The 18644-nt window shown below is 40.3% G+C and overlaps 1 protein-coding gene across 10 annotated transcripts in view; it reads left to right on the forward strand.

The window, feature by feature from the left end:
* The first annotated feature begins 277 nt into the window (after nucleotides 1-277).
* cfap20dc (CFAP20 domain containing) overlaps nucleotides 278-18644 on the forward strand; it is a 62004-nt gene continuing 43637 nt past the window's right edge. For 2 of the 10 annotated variants that reach the window (XR_012051411.1, XM_072916507.1), the window contains exons 1-7: nucleotides 280-590; nucleotides 668-757; nucleotides 3690-3783; nucleotides 3857-3929; nucleotides 10145-10259; nucleotides 10359-10512; nucleotides 16037-16180. Coding sequence is in view for 8 of the 10 variants with exons in the window: in XM_072916507.1 (XP_072772608.1) it covers nucleotides 570-590; nucleotides 668-757; nucleotides 3690-3783; nucleotides 3857-3929; nucleotides 10145-10259; nucleotides 10359-10512; nucleotides 16037-16180 (691 nt within the window). In the remaining 2 variants the exon portion in view is untranslated. Of the gene's footprint in view, nucleotides 591-667; nucleotides 758-3689; nucleotides 3784-3856; nucleotides 3930-10144; nucleotides 10260-10358; nucleotides 10513-16036; nucleotides 16181-18644 lie in introns of all 10 variants that reach the window. The other 8 variants (XM_061923575.1, XM_061923577.2, XR_012051410.1 and 5 more) reach the window with 7 other exon arrangements.

Below are 18644 nucleotides of genomic sequence, written 5' to 3' on the forward strand. Positions count from 1 at the left end.
ACTTTGGACTTGACTCGGGGCTTGCCTGTCTTGACTCGGGACTTGACTCGGACTTGAGGGCAAAGACTTGAGACTTACTTGTGACTTGCAAAACAATGACTTGGTCCCACCTCTGATAAATACTATATTAACATTCCTCAACATCATGTACTAACAAATAAAGAACACACGCACTGTTGACATCATGTTTACAAATACCTCACATGCTCTTCCGTCTTTAAATATGTCCGGACGAGGAATGAAAACAGTTGCTTTGTTCATCTTTATTTACAGATGTAAAAACAAACTATTGAGACGCGGAAGGAAGTACTACCCAACATCCGGGAACCTTCCAAAAAATCCCTTCTCAGCCTCTGATTGGTGCAATCTCTCTTGTAACAAGATATCTGATTGGCGGAGAGTACAGCGCCTACCTTTTTTTTGCTAGCGTTAGGTAACCATGGAGACGAACGCAGCGCTTAGCAAACTTTACACCTGTTTGTTACGTTTTTACTCCCAGGCATTATTCTAATGTGAAGAGTCACTTTAAAATTCCGTTGCCGAGTACAATAACTGACCACCGTGGGGAAATGTTTAAGCATAACTACCAGGTAAGTATTTACGTTCCTGCTAGCTAACACAACCGATAGCTTTAAGCTAACGATGAATACACTTTGATGTGCTGCAGGGTGGAGCTGTGGTGGAGGTCTTTAGTGGGCAAGGCAAAGATCCTGTCGCCAGGTGGAAACTTTTTGGGGGACAGTCGTCCATACAGAAAGTGAGGAAAAAAGTATAATATTGTAAAAATGCTAAGCAGTAACACATTTCACTTGGTTGCTAGAGTGGCCCCGTGCCAGCAACTTGAGGGTTGCAGGTTCGATCCCCGCTTCCGCCATCCTAGTCACTGCTGTTGTGTCCTTGGGCAAGACACTTTACCCACCTGCTCCCAGTGCCACCCACACTGGTTTAAATGTAACTTAGATATTGGGTTTTGCTGTGTAAAGCGCTTTGAGTCACTAGAGAAAAGTGCTATATGAATATAATTCACTTCACTTCACTCTGGGGGGGTGCATCTGTTAAAAGCAGCCTCAGAAACCTTGGGGTTGTGTTTGATCAGTCCATGTCTTTGGAGGGTCTCTGCCGTCAACTGACCAAAAACTGTATTTATCATCTCAGAAATATTTCTAAAGTGAGAAATTTGTTGTCAAAATTGGATCTTGTTCATTTCGTCTCATATTGACTATTGCAATTCTCTCTTCACCCTTTTCAACAAGTCAACGCTAAAGACTTGGATCTCGTTCATTTCGTCTCATATTGACTATTGCAATTCTCTCTTCACCCTTTTCAACAAGTCAACGCTAAAGAGACTTCAGACTGTACAAAATGCGGCTGCCAGACTTTTGACCGGTGCACCCAGAACAGCCCATATCAGCCCCGTTCTAGACTTAGACTTAGATTTAGACTTAGACACACTTTAATGATCCACAAGGGAAATTGTTCCACACAGTAGCTCAGTTACAATAATGGAAAGTGTAAGGATGGAAAGGACAATGCGGGTATAAATAGACTAAATATAGTGATATAAAAGATAACATATATATAAGATCAGCCGATCAGCTGCTGTTGACGGTCCCTGACACAAGGCTGAAGCTTAGAGGTGACAGAGCTTTCGCCGTTGCTGCTCCCAAGCTCTGGATCGACCTACCCCTGAGTGTTAGACAAGCCTCCTCTCTTCCTGTTTTTAAATCTCTCTTAAAAACATACTTTTATTCCATGGCTTTTAACACTGAGTGATATCCATCCTGCAATGGCGCCCCATAATACACCTGCTGTGATCCTGTTTTTATGTTTTTATGTTTTTATTAATTCTATTTTAATTATTTATTTTTTATCGTGTTCTGTTTGTGTTGTGTTGTGTTTGCTCGGTACTCGTTTTATCTTTTAACCTGCTCATTGTACAGCACTTTGGCTACCCCTGTGGTAAATTTTAAATGTGCTCTATAAATAAAGTTGATTTGATTTGATTTGATATATACGTAATATTTACATAATATATGTACAGTATATTATATATACTGATATATAATATTATATCATTTCTATATCATATATACAATATACAACAATTACCATGTACAATATTACAGTATATGTGACAGCTGCAGCATAAAATAGAGAGTAAATCCAACCGAACATAGAAAATAGACATAAAAACAAAGAAGTAGCCAACATAGAAGGTGTCAGGTAATAGACAGATAATCTGTTGCTGTATGGCGAGTGATTATACAGCTGGATGGAGTGCGGAATGAAGAAGTTTTTGAATCGAACACTGTGGGAACGAAGCTGAAGGAGCCTGTTGGAGTATGAACTCCGCTGTCCCTCAATTGTCTGGTGGAGTGGGTGGGCAGGATTGTCCATGATGACCAGCAGTTTGTCCAGTGTCCTCCTGTCCCTCACTGACACAAACGCCTCCAACTGCTTGCCAATAGTTTGGCCGGCCTTCCGGATCAGTTTGTCAATCCGGTTTGAGTCCCTTTTGCTGGTGCTGCTGCCCCAACCAATCACTGCAAAGTACAGGGCACTGGCCACAACAGACTGATAAACTATCTCCAACAGCTTGCTGCACACATTAAAGGACCTAAGCTTCCTCAGGAAAAAGAGTCTGCTCATGCCAATCTATCCAGTCTTCATTGGCTTCCAGTTAAATTCCGCATTGAGTTTAAAATGTTAGTCCTGACATTCCGTGCGTTGTATTGTGGGGCCCCTCAGTACATCACTGACTTGCTATGCCCCTACTCTTCATGGCGCAGCCTCCGGTCTTCAGGCCAGGGTCTTCTAAAGATCCCGAAAACTTGTTTTAAAACCCGTGGAGACCTGTCATTCCAGGGTATAGCTCCCAGACTCTGGAACAATTTGCACCAGTCGCTTCGTGATCTTGACTGTGTTGAAACTTTTAAGAAACATTTGAAAACTTCTGTTTTTAGTAAAGCTTTTAGTTAATGCACCTTTTAACTTTCATTTTTAATCCACTTTGTATCCTTTTTATGATGTTGACTCTGTTGTTTTAATTGACTTGTTGTTTTTACTTCACCTATGTTTTGTACAGCGCTTTGTGATTTTATCTGTGAAAAGCGCTTTATAAATAAAATGTACTTACTTACTTACTTAACACAGCTTTATAGATGTATTTTTTCACCCTAGTAGTAAAACAAGTGCATAAATCAGTACACTACTACTATTCCTGAACAAGAAGGTATCATTTTACCAAAACATGCACTTCAACTGTGTTGGCTGTGCTAAAACTTTTATGATAAATACACCACTTAGTGACACTTTTATTAAACCTCAAGGTTTGACCTTATTAGTCAGACTGACTTGAAACTTCACTCACAGCTGAAAGCGTTGTCTGGCAAAATTCCCACAAATATTGCATAGATACACACTTTTAGGGGACTGACACACACTGACGTGTGTAAAATTAGATAAAGGTTTGAAAAGAAAAAAAATGGCCGCCATCAAGCGGAACGGAACGTCTTTGCAGGGAAATAAGTCCATGTAAATGAACAACATGACAGTATTACTTGGTTATTCATTTCTTTACTATCGAGGCTTCTGAACAATAATGAACTATATTGTGTATGCATGTTCTAATAGAGCTGACAATGGCCGATAGACTTTCATTCATCTACTAAGCTTCTGTCTCTTCCCAGGAATATGACAAAGAAGTTAAAGGATTTGTTTACTGTCTGGATGGGAGCTGCAAGTCAGTGAAGATGCAAATGCCAGGAAATGGGAAAATGACTCGTAAGTTACCGATACTACTACTACTCTACACCCATGCTATTTAATTGTGTGACAATATTACTCTATTCCTTAGTTGGGCTTCTCCAGAGATTCTTGGCCATTCAAGTGAAAATTCCTCCTGACAAAGATTTTTCAATGGAGCTTGTGTAAGTTTAACAGGTTTTCTGTACTGGAAAGAAACTATTCCAGCAGTCTTTATATCTATTTTAATATATACATATGGGGCGGTGTGGTTCGGTTGGGAGAACCGCCTCGCTAGCAACTTGAGGGTTTCAGGTTTCATCCCCGCTCCAGCCATTCTAGGCACTGCCGTTGCGTCTTTGGGCAAGACACTTTGCCCACCTGCTCCCAGTGCCATCCACACTGGTTCAAATGTAGCTTAAGGATGTAGATAATGGGTTTCACTATGTAAAGCGCTTTGAGTCTCTAGAGAGAAAAGTGATATACAAATATAATTTGCTTCTCTAATTCACTCCTGGTACAACCTGGACCAGGGCTGGACTCTTAATCGAATTTTAATCGTGATCACGATTTTTGCAGCAACAATTAAATGAGGATGATCATTAAGGCTGTACATTTTTGGGCACCACACGATTTCATTCTCCGGGGTAAAAATTCGATACAGAATCGATTCTCGATTCAAAACAATTCTTGATTTAACATTCATACTTTTTCAATAACATTGGGTGCCAGTTCAATGATTAACTACATTCCTTCATAAAATACATAACAGCTGTGATGAATTTCTGTATTACCAGATTACTGGTTTTGTTGAATAAAATTCTACCCAAACATTTAATAAAGTCCGATACAAATGAGGGAACAAGAGAAGAATCCCACACTTCTCTTATCTAAAATAAATCTGTACAGCAGATGTAGGCATCTACATCAACAATATGATTTGCCTGAGTGTTTAGACAGGACAGATAAAAAAAAAAAAAAAGTTTATTTTTTTAATCATTACAGGTAAGAATCGCGGTTCATTCGAAAATCTTTTTTTTTTGACAACCCTAGTGATCGTCGGCGATATTAAGATTTAAAAAACAGGCATTTCAAACCAACCATGTTCACAACCAACAGTCTGCCAACCAATAGGGGGCGATCGATAGACAGTCACAGTGGGCTCATGTGAGCGCGAGTAAGAAAGTGACAACAGAGGTTGACGGTAGATCAGCCAGTAGCTACCGAATATTAAGAAAAATTAATGTATTATTACATCAGTGCCCTCCCCTCCAGCAGAGTTACCCACGGGGTACCAACGGACATGCTTTTTAACCCCGGAACACGACCGCTCGCCTCGCTGTTTTCTAGGCACTTCCGACAATTCCCGAAACCAGGAACTGTTCCCGCAGAGATAAACCAGTAAACCAAAGTTGCGTTGGTGTGCACATCTAAACAAAATATTGAGTTACGGAGACACGTTATGCATTACTAACACTTCCCTTCTTTTCTCAAACACCATCCGCACTGTAAAGCTGGTTGCTAACATAGTCCACGCAATGCCCCGACGAACAGCTACTAAAGTGCGGGTGCCTAAAATACAGACGACCGTAACATCAACTGTGTACCGAGGAACTCCGTATCCATCCACCTCTCAAAGACACGGCAAATAACGGACATAATAACGTTTTATTAGGCCAAAGACAGATGTCTTTATATACTGTGAGTAGTACAATCATAACATACCTTCGTATGTGCATCTTATGCATAATCTGATTTTTTTACATGCTTGCACCATATGATCGCACTCTGCAATGGCATACCGTATTTTTCGGACTATAAGTCGCAGTTTTTTCATAGTTTGGCCGGGCTCCAGTGCGACTTATATATGTTTTTTTCCTTCTTTATTATGCATTTTCGGCAGGTGCGACTTATACTCCGAAAAATACGGTATTTGTTTTAGTTAGCCTTTTGTCTGTTGTACATTTAATTTTATTTTTAATAAATTATTTTATAGTTTCCTTTTGAAATGAAAGCCAAGTTCTCAAACTGTTTATAATATAAAGTGCAAGTAAATATGTTTTAATTAATAAGTAAAAAATTGTGATTAATAATTGGGACTTTAATATCCATCCATCCATTTTTTACCATCTGTCCCTTTTGGGGTCGCGGGGGGTGCTGGAGCCTATCTCAGCTGCATTCGGGCGGAAGGCGGGGTACACCCTGGACAAGTCGCCATCTCATCCCAGGGCCAACGCAGATAGACAGACAACATTCACACTCACATTCACACACTGGGGCCAATTTAGTGTTGCCAATCAAACTATCCCCAGGTGCATGTCTTTGGAGGTGGGAGGAAGCCGGAGTACCCGGAGGGAACCCACGCAGTCACGGGGAGAACATGCAAACTCCACACAGAAAGATCCCGAGCCCGGGATTGAACTCAGGACTACTCAGGACCTTGTATTGTGAGACACATGCACTAACCCCTGATATTTTGGCCATAATCGTGCAACCCTAACGGTGAGAGAGGTTGACACTCCCTGGACTGGTCGCCAGTCGATCACAGTATACATATGCCATATGCTGTAACCATTTACTCCCACTTTGTGGACTGTTAGACTAGAGCAGTTGTGTAGATCAGGAGCCGCATAGAGGAAAATCTATTCCCGTGTGGGCTGGACTGGTAAAATCATGGCCTAATAACTTAAAAATAAAGACAACTTCAGGTTGTTTTCTTTGTTTTACTTTGATCAAAAATAGAACAAGTACATTCTGAAAATGTACATATTACAAATAAACACTTCGAATTAGTTGAAATTTCTGAGGAAAAGAATTGGTGCCGTTTTAAAAACACCATGAAGAACACATAAACTTAGACTTTGTCTCAGTGTATTTACAAAGCCACTAAACTTTAAGCACTTCCTGTTTAGCATTCTTATGTTAGCAGTTCACCATTAAAGACGTGTTTGAAAAAGCAACCGAGTGTTTCCTCAAACCGCCGCATTGGTGACATCCGCAACTGCCACAACACATCAATTTATCATCATTTCAAATATTACAGTTATAATAAAAACAACAAAATTATCAAGATGACGCCGTAGCTGAAATCAAGGTAACATTACCACAAACGTAATCAATGTGAACATGGTAGATATAAGCATACAATAAAACAGAACAAACAACCCATGTAGAAACACCCATTTTTACAATGGAGTTAAGACTGTGCATCGCGTCGTCAACCAATTGTGAGCGTTGGACGGCACTCTAACTATAAAGATGATGGTAATGTTGACTTAAGTCTTTGCATCTTACTGTTTTATGTTGTCCGTTGAGTGAATAATTTACAATGGAAGAAGGTATTGTATGTCCCTACTGTATCAGTCTGCCCCCATCTGCTGTCAGCCACAACAGGAGCAGCTGATTGCTTGCACGTGAACTGATTGGAGTAGTGACAGCCAATCCAGAGGGCGCTTAAAGTCAGCTGACACGTCATCTTAAAACAGTGTCATTTGTGACGTGGGTAATACTTGTATTGCTATTGCGACATCCAGTAGACACATTTTCAAGAGCAGTTTTTTTTCATTAAAAAATTGCAGCTCATCTTTATACTTAGCAAACTCATCTTGCGGGCCTGTCTGCCATTCGTTTGACACCCCTGGAGTATAGTCTCTGGGTGGCCTGACATGCATGTTTTTGTTATGTGGAAGGAGAAAACCCACGCAAGCACTGGGAGAACTCCACATCTTCAAACAGATTAGAACCCCGATTTCCTGATGTGCTGCCCCTAATAAATTAGTTGAATAAATTAACGATTATTATGACGTGTTTTTTATTGAGCATTTTGAAAGATAAAAAGTCTACAACTGTTATTTCTTAAGTAGGATTTTATGGTGTCAAGCAATCATTTCAGTAGGTAATATTTTGTTGTTTTAGTGCAGTATTTATTTAGGTTAAAAAAGACCTTCTTAACCCCAATTATGCAGCTTGTTCTCTAGCTTACAAATCATGTGGGAAAGATAGGAAGCTTGTAAATTCTGCTTGCATTTATATATTTCTCAGAATCAGGCGAGGAGTTCCTGTTCCTTTCACAGCACTGATAAGTGTGTCTATAATAGCAACGTTCTCAATTATTTTCTGTCATGCCCCCTCGCCCACCCAAGGGACAGACGTGTTTTCACGCCCCCCTGAATTGAAATACTATTGATGTTGGGTTAGTTACTGAAAACCAGTAACTAGTTACAGTTACTAGTTACTTTATTTCAAAAGTAACTCAGTTACTAACTCAGTTACTTACACCAAAAAGTAATGCGTTACTGTGAAAAGTAACTATTTAGTTACTTCTTTTTTTCTTCTTTTTTTTTTAAAGCTCCCATTAATGCCCTTTTTGCCTTCATTTCAGTACTGTTATTGCACTGGAGAATAATACAATCTGTTGATCAACTTGACATACATTTTTATTTTCCTTTTAACATAATTAATGAAAAACAGTGCAACATAAAAAGGCATTCCTCCTTTCTTTAAACTTGGACCAATGACCATGAATAAAAAACAAGTTAAAGTGCAACATAAGAAGGCACATCATCTTCCTTGAAACATAAAGCCTGACATCTGGAGTGATGCTGCTGTCTTCCACACTTGGAGCCATGGATTGTAGAATACTTGTTTTCAGTGGCAGGATCATTGACACAGATGGTGAAGTTTCAGTGCTCAGTAGAGATGGAACACTTTTGAGGGGTTTAAGCACCTGGAGGACCTCACCTGCCACTCTCACATCATCATCAGACAGGGTGACATTTGTTTTCAGGGTGTTGTGGGTCAATGCAGAGTATATAGCTGCCTGCTGCTCCAACATATAAGTGGAGTTCCACCTCGTTGGGACATCATGTATGAGCAGGCAGCTTTAGCATTTCTTGCTTTGTCTTAAGCACATGAGCAGCTGTTGTGCTTGGGTGGAAGTAAGAAACCTTCCTGATCCTCCCAAAGAGGCGCTCCATCCTATTGACTGAGATTCCCTTCTGTGATGCCAAATTCACTACATGTGCAAAGCACCTATCTGTGGTCCCAGTCCTGCCTCATTCTCTGTAATTATTTGATTTTTGGCATTATCACGTGTGACTGGGATATCTTTATCTTCCAGTCCTCCACTGCTTGTGTCAGTACCTGCGCAAGGTGACTCTCGTAGAGGGGGCGTGTCTTCTCATCTCCCAGTCTGCTTTGATGAAGTGAGCGCTTATAGTTCCGCTGGACGTCCACCCGTCTGTCATGAGCGCAACAGATGATGCTCGGGATAGTTCATCCACAACTTTTTTCTTCTCCTGCTCATAAAGATCTGGCACAATCTTATTGCTGAAGTGGGTGCGCGACGGGATGTCGTAACGTGGTTCAAGCACGTTCAGCATGTGTTTAAAACCCTCGTTTTGCACAACCGAGTCTGCACTTATAAACACACCGATTCAATGGCGGGGGCGTTCAAGCTCCTCCAATACTCCGCTCGCCATGACCACGCTGTGTGTGGACTGAACGTGCCAACAACTTTTTTTCCCCACACCCACACCCACACACACATAGACCGCGCCTCTTTTCTTCTCTCCGGCTTGTGACAGAGGAAGATTCAGAAGAACGACACCGCAGCGCTTCTGTTTCTAGCCGATACTACATCAAAAGTAACGTAAAATAACGCAGTAACGCATCATGTAGTAACGGTAACTAAATTACTGAATAAAAAAAAATAACGCGTTAGATTACTAGTTACCGCCGAAACTAACGGCGTTACAGTAAGTAACGCGTTAGTCCCAACACTGTTGAGAACCCATTATATACTGTAATAATGCGGACCCCAGCATTCTGCGTACAATCACCTGCTTATGGAAATCTCTCACAATTTGTATGTCATGTTTATTAACAAAATTTGTAACATTTAAAATGAGTCTGCTGAGTTTTGATTCTCCAGAGAAAAAGGTGCAAATGATTCACTGGGATGTGCGTTTTTATACACGTAACGTGATAACATTCAAACGTTTTAAAGTTGTTTGTTTGATGCTGTCAGAGTTTTTACATATACAACACATCGTAAACCAAAGGGTTATGTATGATCCTTTGTATTTCCTGATCTTTGTATTATGTTATTGTTATTTATTGTATTTTCCTTGCCTCTGTTTCCTATTTTCTTTTCATTCCTGTTAGAAACTTCTCCATTAGCTGTGTACACATGTTCCTGTGTACTTCTTCTACTGGCTTAAGCCTGTTGTTTAGCATAAGCACTGCTTTCCCCAATGCTTGTGTATTGTTCAAGCATGAATATAAACACTAATACTGAACGTCTTCCAGGAGGTCCAGCCCACCATTTAAGCAGTATTGGCCTAAAGTCATGGTTATTATATTTTACCCGAGTTTGATCATTCACATTGTTGTGCCTCAGAGTAACTGATGTCGGCCACCTGAAAAGACGCCTCTACTTGTCCACTGTGCATAAAGACTTGTCTGCCACACTCTGGCATGCAAAAATACCTCTTTCAGGAGTGAAACGCAATATTGTGAGTATATCTCAGACATTGTCATTATTTTTATGTGAGCTCTGTGTTTTTTACCATCAGTGTTGAAATGTGAACAAGATTCTTTCGCTCTTGTCACAGTGGACTACTTTGTTTGTCGACCTCGGGTCATTCACTCGAGAGTTGTTCAAGGCTGCAGGATTTTTGAGCCTGGACGGCATCACATTGTTTGCCTCATGTAGTGTGCGGAGAATCTTCACTGTGAAAGCTGAGCCGAGTGGACTGTCAAGTGAAGGTAATGCAAAGCACATTAAGGATGGATGTCAAAACTGTTCCAACATGATAGCCAACACATTTCTATAGAAAATAGTGCCTTGAATTGGTGACATTTGTGTCGCCAAGAAAACATTTTTTTAATTGTGCAATACAATTAAGTGGAAAATAATTGTTTTACTAATCAAAATGTCATGAACATAGATCGGATTGCATATTTGATAAATACAATTTAAACAACTACTGTAATTTAAACTACCTTAAATACTGGTAAAAATAGTACTTGTTGGTGGTCTTCGGAAAATACTTTAGAATTAAATATAAAAATGTAAGTCCTTCAGAAATATATATATATATATATATATATATATATATATATATATATATATATATATATATATATATATATATATATATATATATATATATTTACATATTTGTTTTATTCTTTATCCCAACAATACTTTTTGTTTATTTTCTTTTTCAGAAAATATGTATTTAGTTATAATTCGCATTTATGTCCCTGGATTTTCACTCAGTCCTGTTACCCGAACACATTAGCCTCTTGTGGCCTATTCCACAAGTCACATGATACACAGGAAGTTGCATCACATCTTAAGCAAGTGATGAAGTACAAAAGTTGATGTATTTATTTTTTGAAGTATTTTCCTTTACTACATTGTGTTATGTTACAGGCAGCGTTATTCCAAAATGGAATAAATGTATTTTTTTTCTCAAAATTCTACACACACTGCTCCATAACGACAATGTGAAAACATTTTTTTGTGCTTTTTTTGCAAATGTATTGAAAATAAAAAACTAAGAAATCACATGTCCATCAGTATTCACAGTATTTGCTCAATACGTTCTATATGCACCTTTGGCATCAATTTCAGCCTCATGTGTTTTTTAACACAATGCCACAAGCTAGGCACACCTATCTTTAGGCAATTTTGGCCATTGCTTTTTGCCGTACCGCTCAAGCTCCATCACATTGAATGCAAAGCGTTGGTGCACAGCCATTTTCAGATCTCTCCAGAGATGTTAAATCAGATTTAAGTCTGGGTTCTGGGTGGGTCACTCAAGGACATTTACAGAGTTGTCCCATAACCATTCCTTTTATATATCTTGGCTGTGTGCTTATGGTCATTGTCTTGCTGAAAGATGAACCGTCGACCCAGTCTGAATTCAAGAGCGCTCTGAAGAAGGTTTTCATCCATGGTGTCTCTGTACATTGCTGCATTTATCGTTCCCTCTGTCCTGACTAGAATCTTCCATTTCCTGCCACTGAAAAACATCCCCACAGCATGATGCTGCCACCACCATGCTTCACTGTAGGGATGGTATTGGCCTGGTGATGAGCAGTGTCTGGTTTCCTCCAAACATGACACATGGCTATCACGCAGAAGAGTTCAATCGTTGTCTCATCAGACCAGAGAATTTTGTTTTGTCATGGTCTGAGAGTCTTTCAGGTGCATTTTGGCAAACTCCAAGCAGGCTGCCATGTGCTTTTTACTCAGTAATGGCTTTCGTTTGGCAACTCGACTATACAGGCCTGATTGGTGGATTGCTGCAAAGATGTCCTTCTGGAAATTTATCCACAGAGGAATGCTGTAGCTTTGACAGTGTGACTGTCGGGTTCTTGGTCACTTCCGTGATTAGGGCACTTTTCCCCTGATCACTCAGTTTAGATGACCGGCCAGCTACAGGAAGATTCCAAGGGCCTCATTTAACTAGAGGTGCATGGATTTCCTACTAAAAATAAACTTAGAAAACTACATGCGCAAGTAATAATTCAGATGTATTAAAGTGCACATGCCCAGGCCACGCCCCCTTATAAAAATGCAAATCATATTGAAAGTAGCCATGTGCTTGAGTGCTGAAAACGCTGCCCAATCAGGCTTAAATTTTTTTCTCTTGATTCCAGCAAACTGTCATTGCTGGGATGTCTCTGAGAATTGAACACATGCTAAAATGGAAAGAAACTGTCGGATCAGAAAGAACTTGAAAAAGAAGATGGATGTGCATGGCCAAAACAGACGAAGAGAATCAAAAATAAGATAGTGCTGCACCTGGTTTGAAAAGATAGTCGTTGTGGTATGATACGTATAACTTTAGCAGAGGTGAGTGACTCTGATTACCCCTAATATAAATATAATTTGTGTAATTTACAACTAAACCCATTGTGTTAGTACTGCTTACAGCCAGATTGGAGTTTCATGTGAAAATAACTTGTCCAGAGTGTACCCCGCCTTCCGCCCGATTGTATCTGAGATAGGCTCCAGCGCCCCCCGCGACCCCAAAGGGAATAAGCGGTAGAAAATGGATGGATGGAATAATGTAATAAGGATAGACTCCAGTGAATTTTATGTCCTCGCCTCGATCTGTTTTATATTGTTGAAATCTTGGTTAAACATGTCTATAACAAAAATCATAACCATAACCATCAAATGTTGGCAATGCTTGAATGACCATCTCTGTGTGTCGTTAAAGTATCCCCAGCCAGTAGAAATGTGCATACGGCAGCTATGAAGTTGTCGTGAGGTAACGCAAATTTCCACATCAACATCAGGCTTGATATATCTCATCTTTGCCATGAAAAAGGCTGTACGCCATGTTTCTGTGCTAACACAAGGTTGTTACATAAGGACCCTGGTAGTTCCAAACGTTTATTACGAATGATGGAGGCCACTCTGCTCATTGGGACCTTCAAGGCTGCAGATATTTTTCTGTACCCTTGCCCAGGTTTGTGCCTCGAGACCATCCTGTCTCAGAGGTCTAAAGACAATTCCTTGGACTCTGCTATGCGCTGTCAAGTGTGGGACCCCATATGTAGACAGGTCTGTGCCTTTCCAAATCATGTCCTGAATTTACCACAGATAGAATCCAATGAAGCTGTAGGGACATCTCAAGGATGATCAGTTGAAATAGAATGCACCTGAGCTCAGTTTTGAGCTTCATGGAAAAAGCTGTAACTACTTATATAAAAGTGGTTTCGTAGATTTTTATTTCTGATGAACTTGCAAAAATCTCTAAAAAAAATCACATTGTCATAATGGAGTATTGTGTGTAGAATGGAAAAAGTGAAGAGCAGGGAATACTTTACGGATGCACTGTATGGATCATTGGATCAATGGATCATTCTGTACTGAAACTCACTGTTGTTGTTACTTTCAGTTTTGTTTCTCTAATGAGTCACCTGCATCTCAGCAACCTAGTACAACAATTAATTAAAGTTGCCTGAAATGGACTAGTGCCCATTCAGAGTTGTTCAATGTGTGTATTATATTTACAGTTGAAAAACCCAGACATTTTTGTTTATTAGCAGATGAGGTGGTTCGGGCATCTGGTCAGGATGCCACCCGAACGCCTCCCTAGGGAGGTGTTTAGGGCACGTCCGACCGGTAGGAGGCCGCGGGGAAGACCCAGGACACGTTGGGAAGACTATGTCTCCCGGCTGGCCTGGGAACGCCTCGGGGTCCCACAGGAAGAGCTGGACGAAGTGGCTGGGGAGAGGGAAGTCTGGGCTTCCCTGCTTAGGCTGCTGCCCCCGCGACCCGACCTCGGATAAGCGGAAGAAGATGGATGGATGGATGGAGGACAGAATTAGAACAAGCAAATTGCATCATTTAGTACATGCAAAGTAAAATTTTTAACTGGCAAGTAAAAAATAGGTTAAAGGGGAACATTATCACCAGACCTATGTAAGCGTCAATATATACCTTGATGTTGCAGAAAAAAGACCATATATTTTTTTAACCGATTTCCAAACTCTAAATGGGTGAATTTTGGCGAATTAAACGCCTTTCTATTATTCGCTCTCGGAGCGATGACGTCACAACGTGACGTCACATCGGGAAGCAATCCGCCATTTTCTCACTTTCGTCGTGTGTTGTCGGAGGGTGTAACAACACGAACAGGGACGGATTCAAGTTGCACCAGTGGCCCAAAGATGCGAAAGTGGCAAGAAATTGGATGAAATTTGTTCAAAATACGAGGGTGTGGGGAAAGCCGACGAAATGGTCAGTCGTTTGTTCCGCACACTTTACCGACGAAAGCTATGCTATGACAGAGATGGCAAGAATGTGTGGATATCCTGCGACACTCAAAGCAGATGCATTTCCAACGATAAAATCAAAGAAATCTGCCGCCAGACCCCCATTGAATCTGCCGGAGTGTGTGAGCTATTCAGGGACAACGGACCTCGGTAGCATGGCAAGCAATGGCGGCAGTTTGTTCCCGCAGACGAGTGAGCTAAACCCCCCATCAACCCTAGCTTCCCTGGCCTGCTGACATCAACTCCAAAACTGGACAGATCAGCTTTCAGGAAAAGAGAGCGGATGAGGGTATGTCTACAGAATATATTAATTGATGAAAACTTTATTCATTACTCGCAGTTTTACGTAAATTATTATACATAAACTGTGTTTACCAATAATTTAGCTTAAAAACATTTATTTTTTTCAATCATTCGAGTACATTCGGGTAGTCTTGTGTAATGCAGTATTTTGTGTCTATTTAGGTATGGTTAACCTGAGTGCTGAAATCGTGGAAAAATATATGTTCTTAGCGCGCCTGAAATGGGCTGTCTGCACTCTCAAAGTGCATGTTGTTGCCAAATGTATTTCATATGCTGTAAACCTAGTTCATAGTTGTTAGTAATTATCTTATCACTGAAATCCGAGTCTGAATCCGAGCTAATGTCGCTATACCTTGCTGTTTGTTTGTATTGGCATCACTGTGTGACGTCACAGGAAAATGGACGGGTGTATATAACGATGGTTAAAATCAAGCACTTTGAAGCTTTTTTTAGGGATATTGCGTGATGGGTAAAATTTTGAAAAAAACTTTGAAAAATAAAATAAGCCAATGGGAACTGATTTTTAATGGTTTTAACCCTTCTGAAATTGTGATAATGTTCCCCTTTAAGCACTGCATAATTTAAAATAATATAAAATGAATCAATCACTTGGTGGGCTTATTTTCATTTTGTTTGCATACTGTCCCTTTGTGGGGTTTTATGGTTTTTTTTTCTAAAATGAATAAGATGTGTGTCTGTTGCCATGTAGAACATGGTGTTTTATTAGCGTGACCGGCTCAATAGATGTTTTTTGTATGTCGCCATCACCCTTTCTAGTTCTATGGTTATTATCAGACTGTTTCTTTTTGCAATCAATAATATACAAATTAAGCCAAAGAACAAGCAGCACAGCTCGGGTGGTAGAGCGGCTGTGCGAGCATCTTTCGGGTTTCAGGTTCCATCCCCGCTTCCGCCATCCTAGTCACTGTCGTTGTGTCCTAGTCCAAGATACTTTACCCACATGCTCCCAGTGCCACCCACACTGGTTTAAAATGTAACTTAGATTGTGGGTTTCACTGTAAAGCGCTTTGAGTCACTAGAGAAAAGCGCTACATAAATATAATTCACGTTATACTTCAAAACCCTTTAAGATGATCACTGAGCTGAAGTCATTCAAGATTTGTTCGTCGTGTTCTCCTGTTTCCTACCAATTGATAGATTGTGGATTCTTCTTTTTTACATCTAGATATGTTTCTCGGTGGAGCTGAATATCTTATGGCTCAGATACCTCGCAGCTGCCAGTTGCCACCAAACATGCAGCACGAGTGTCAGGTTTTGAACATGACAGTCTTGCAGAAGGCCACTTCGAAGACAACACTCTCCGATGGTGGTAAGTTGTAGCTGCCAGACTCTGAATGTATCAGTACCTAAAATCAATGAATGCAAAGTCAGAGCAAAGCAAAACCCTTAAATTAGATTTGTTGCAGACATCTAAACTACGCTCACACTGCAGGCTGTGATACCCAACTCAAATTTGTCGTTAAAATCCAATGTTTTATTGAAGTTGTTCATGTTACAATAACATGTTGACTTCTAATGTGAAAGGAATGTGTCTGTGAAGTGGCCCATATGTAGACAAACCACAACACCACACGCACTGCAGTGTTTGCAGATGTAACCAAGGCTCCCTTTTGTGTAGATCTCAATACTGCATTTGTGGCAAGGCTTTTGTGCAACCGGGAATCAACATTTTCTTAACCAAATTATTCTGCATTGTAGATAAAGGATAAGGTAAAGAATTTTGGTTATGGCTGCGATGCCTGTTACGAGTAGCGTTTGGGTGAGGAGTCGGAGCCAGGAGTTAGGTTAGGTTAAGTTACTTTATTAGTACCCAAAGATAAACTTGTTTAGCAGCCAGCAAGATCAGGACATTCAGTAAACATCCAGGAAAAAATACAATCTTAGACATGCAATACAAATACCTACCACATAACAGGCAATACCAAAATTTGGTAAGATTAAGAATTTTTTAATGTACTCAGAGTTCCAATTAGATATAGTTAAGGACAAGCCAGAATAAAATACCATGAATGAATAACAAATTACACAAAAAAAATATATATGGGCAACTAAGGGACTACAGCTTGTTTAGTTATGTTATGGCAGCTGAGACAAAACTGCACCTAGCATTTTGTTTTGCATTTTGGGACTAAAAACCTCCGTCCAGAGGGGAGAAGCTGAAAAAAGGCTGCGTAGGTAGTAAGACACAGTTAAAATGGATGAAGCTACCCGTACTACCTGTTTATTGTACAGGATGGCTGGAGACAGCTAAAACTCACCAATTAACTTGCTTGACACTTTAACAATTTGATTAAGGAAATTGTTGTTCTTTAGTGACAGGTGATTGAACCAGGGGAGAAAGACAACACAGGCTCTATGAAAGCACAATAAAACATGGTTGTCGTGGGGGGTGCTGGAGCCTATCTCAGTAATGGTCTTTTTAACATTAGTGGTGGGACATTGTCATTACCAGAGGCCTCATGTAACAAGATAGCTGGCACACAAAAACCTGGCAAAAAAACTTTTTCACGGCAGAGATGAGATGCATCAAGACTAACTTTGACGTGGCAATGTGCGCTGCCTTACGCCAACTTTATGGCTGACGTATGTACATTTCTACTGGCTGTGAATACTTTGCCGAAATAAAAAGGTGGTTATTGGCTTTGCCAACCTTTGATTTTAACAATGTAAAAAAGATGGAGGCAGAGGCACAACATTCGCTCTTTTGCCAATGCATGCCTTATATTCATATTTGTAAGGACATATATTAATTTACCTAGGCGATTATTTTACCACCTTTTGTTGTCAAAAACGTGTTCCTGGGACTCCTTGGCTATGTTAGGCGGACAACATTTGCGGGTGGTTTCCGCACACTGGCACAGAGACCGAGGAGGATGTCACATAAACATACGGCTGCTAGCGAAAGAAGCTCTCCTATGTTCTAATAATAAATTGAGTTGTCAAACAAGAGCCAAAGTGTTTCCTATATTTTATGATATGCTGACATGGTCACATTTAAAAGATTGCAAAATTACATAATTTCGTCCGCTGGCACCGAGCGCTGTGCTTCCGTGGTGGGGACAAATGAAGCGGTGAGGTAGGAGGGACCACCCGCCTATAAGCCAACTGCAGTGACTATATGTTTTTAAACACTGGTCTGTTTTGGCGATGTACATCCATCTTCTTCCTCACCTTACTGATGCTCAGCCATTTCTTTTTTATTTCAGCCTACAATTTTCCGCAGCACACAGCAATTTACCCTGCTGGTGATTGCTCCAAACACCAGAAAGAAGCACCTCCCACTGACTTGTGATTGACCAAAATGTGCAGCGCTTAAGCGCATGGCTACTTTCAATATGATTTGCGTATTTAAAAGGGGGCACGGTCACGGCGTGCCAAGCCACGCTGATATCTGGGACCGATTTCAAGTTGATTGCTATGTAAAAAAAGAAATGTGCTTGGCTTTGTGTGTGCGTACACTTTGATACATCAACATTTTTACTGGAGTACGTACTTTTTTGGATTTGAACGTACGTCTATTTTCAGTAGGAATGCCGCGTAACTGTTGTTACATGAGGCCCCTGATCTGCTGAGCTGCATTTGTAACTCGCAACATAACTTCCTCATGTGCTTCTACAGTTGTATAACTTTGCTGAAAATATTATAAAAATAGCAACACGTATGCTTTTATAGTTTCTGGTTAGCAAAAATATTTTTTGAATAATGGAGCACTTAAGTTATTAACGTGAAGTGCAAACCTATTTAGTAATATAGCACTGGCAGCAAGCAAACAA

The sequence above is a fragment of the Nerophis lumbriciformis genome, linkage group LG28 (assembly GCF_033978685.3).
Source record: "Nerophis lumbriciformis linkage group LG28, RoL_Nlum_v2.1, whole genome shotgun sequence".
Lineage (NCBI taxonomy): Eukaryota > Metazoa > Chordata > Actinopteri > Syngnathiformes > Syngnathidae > Nerophis > Nerophis lumbriciformis.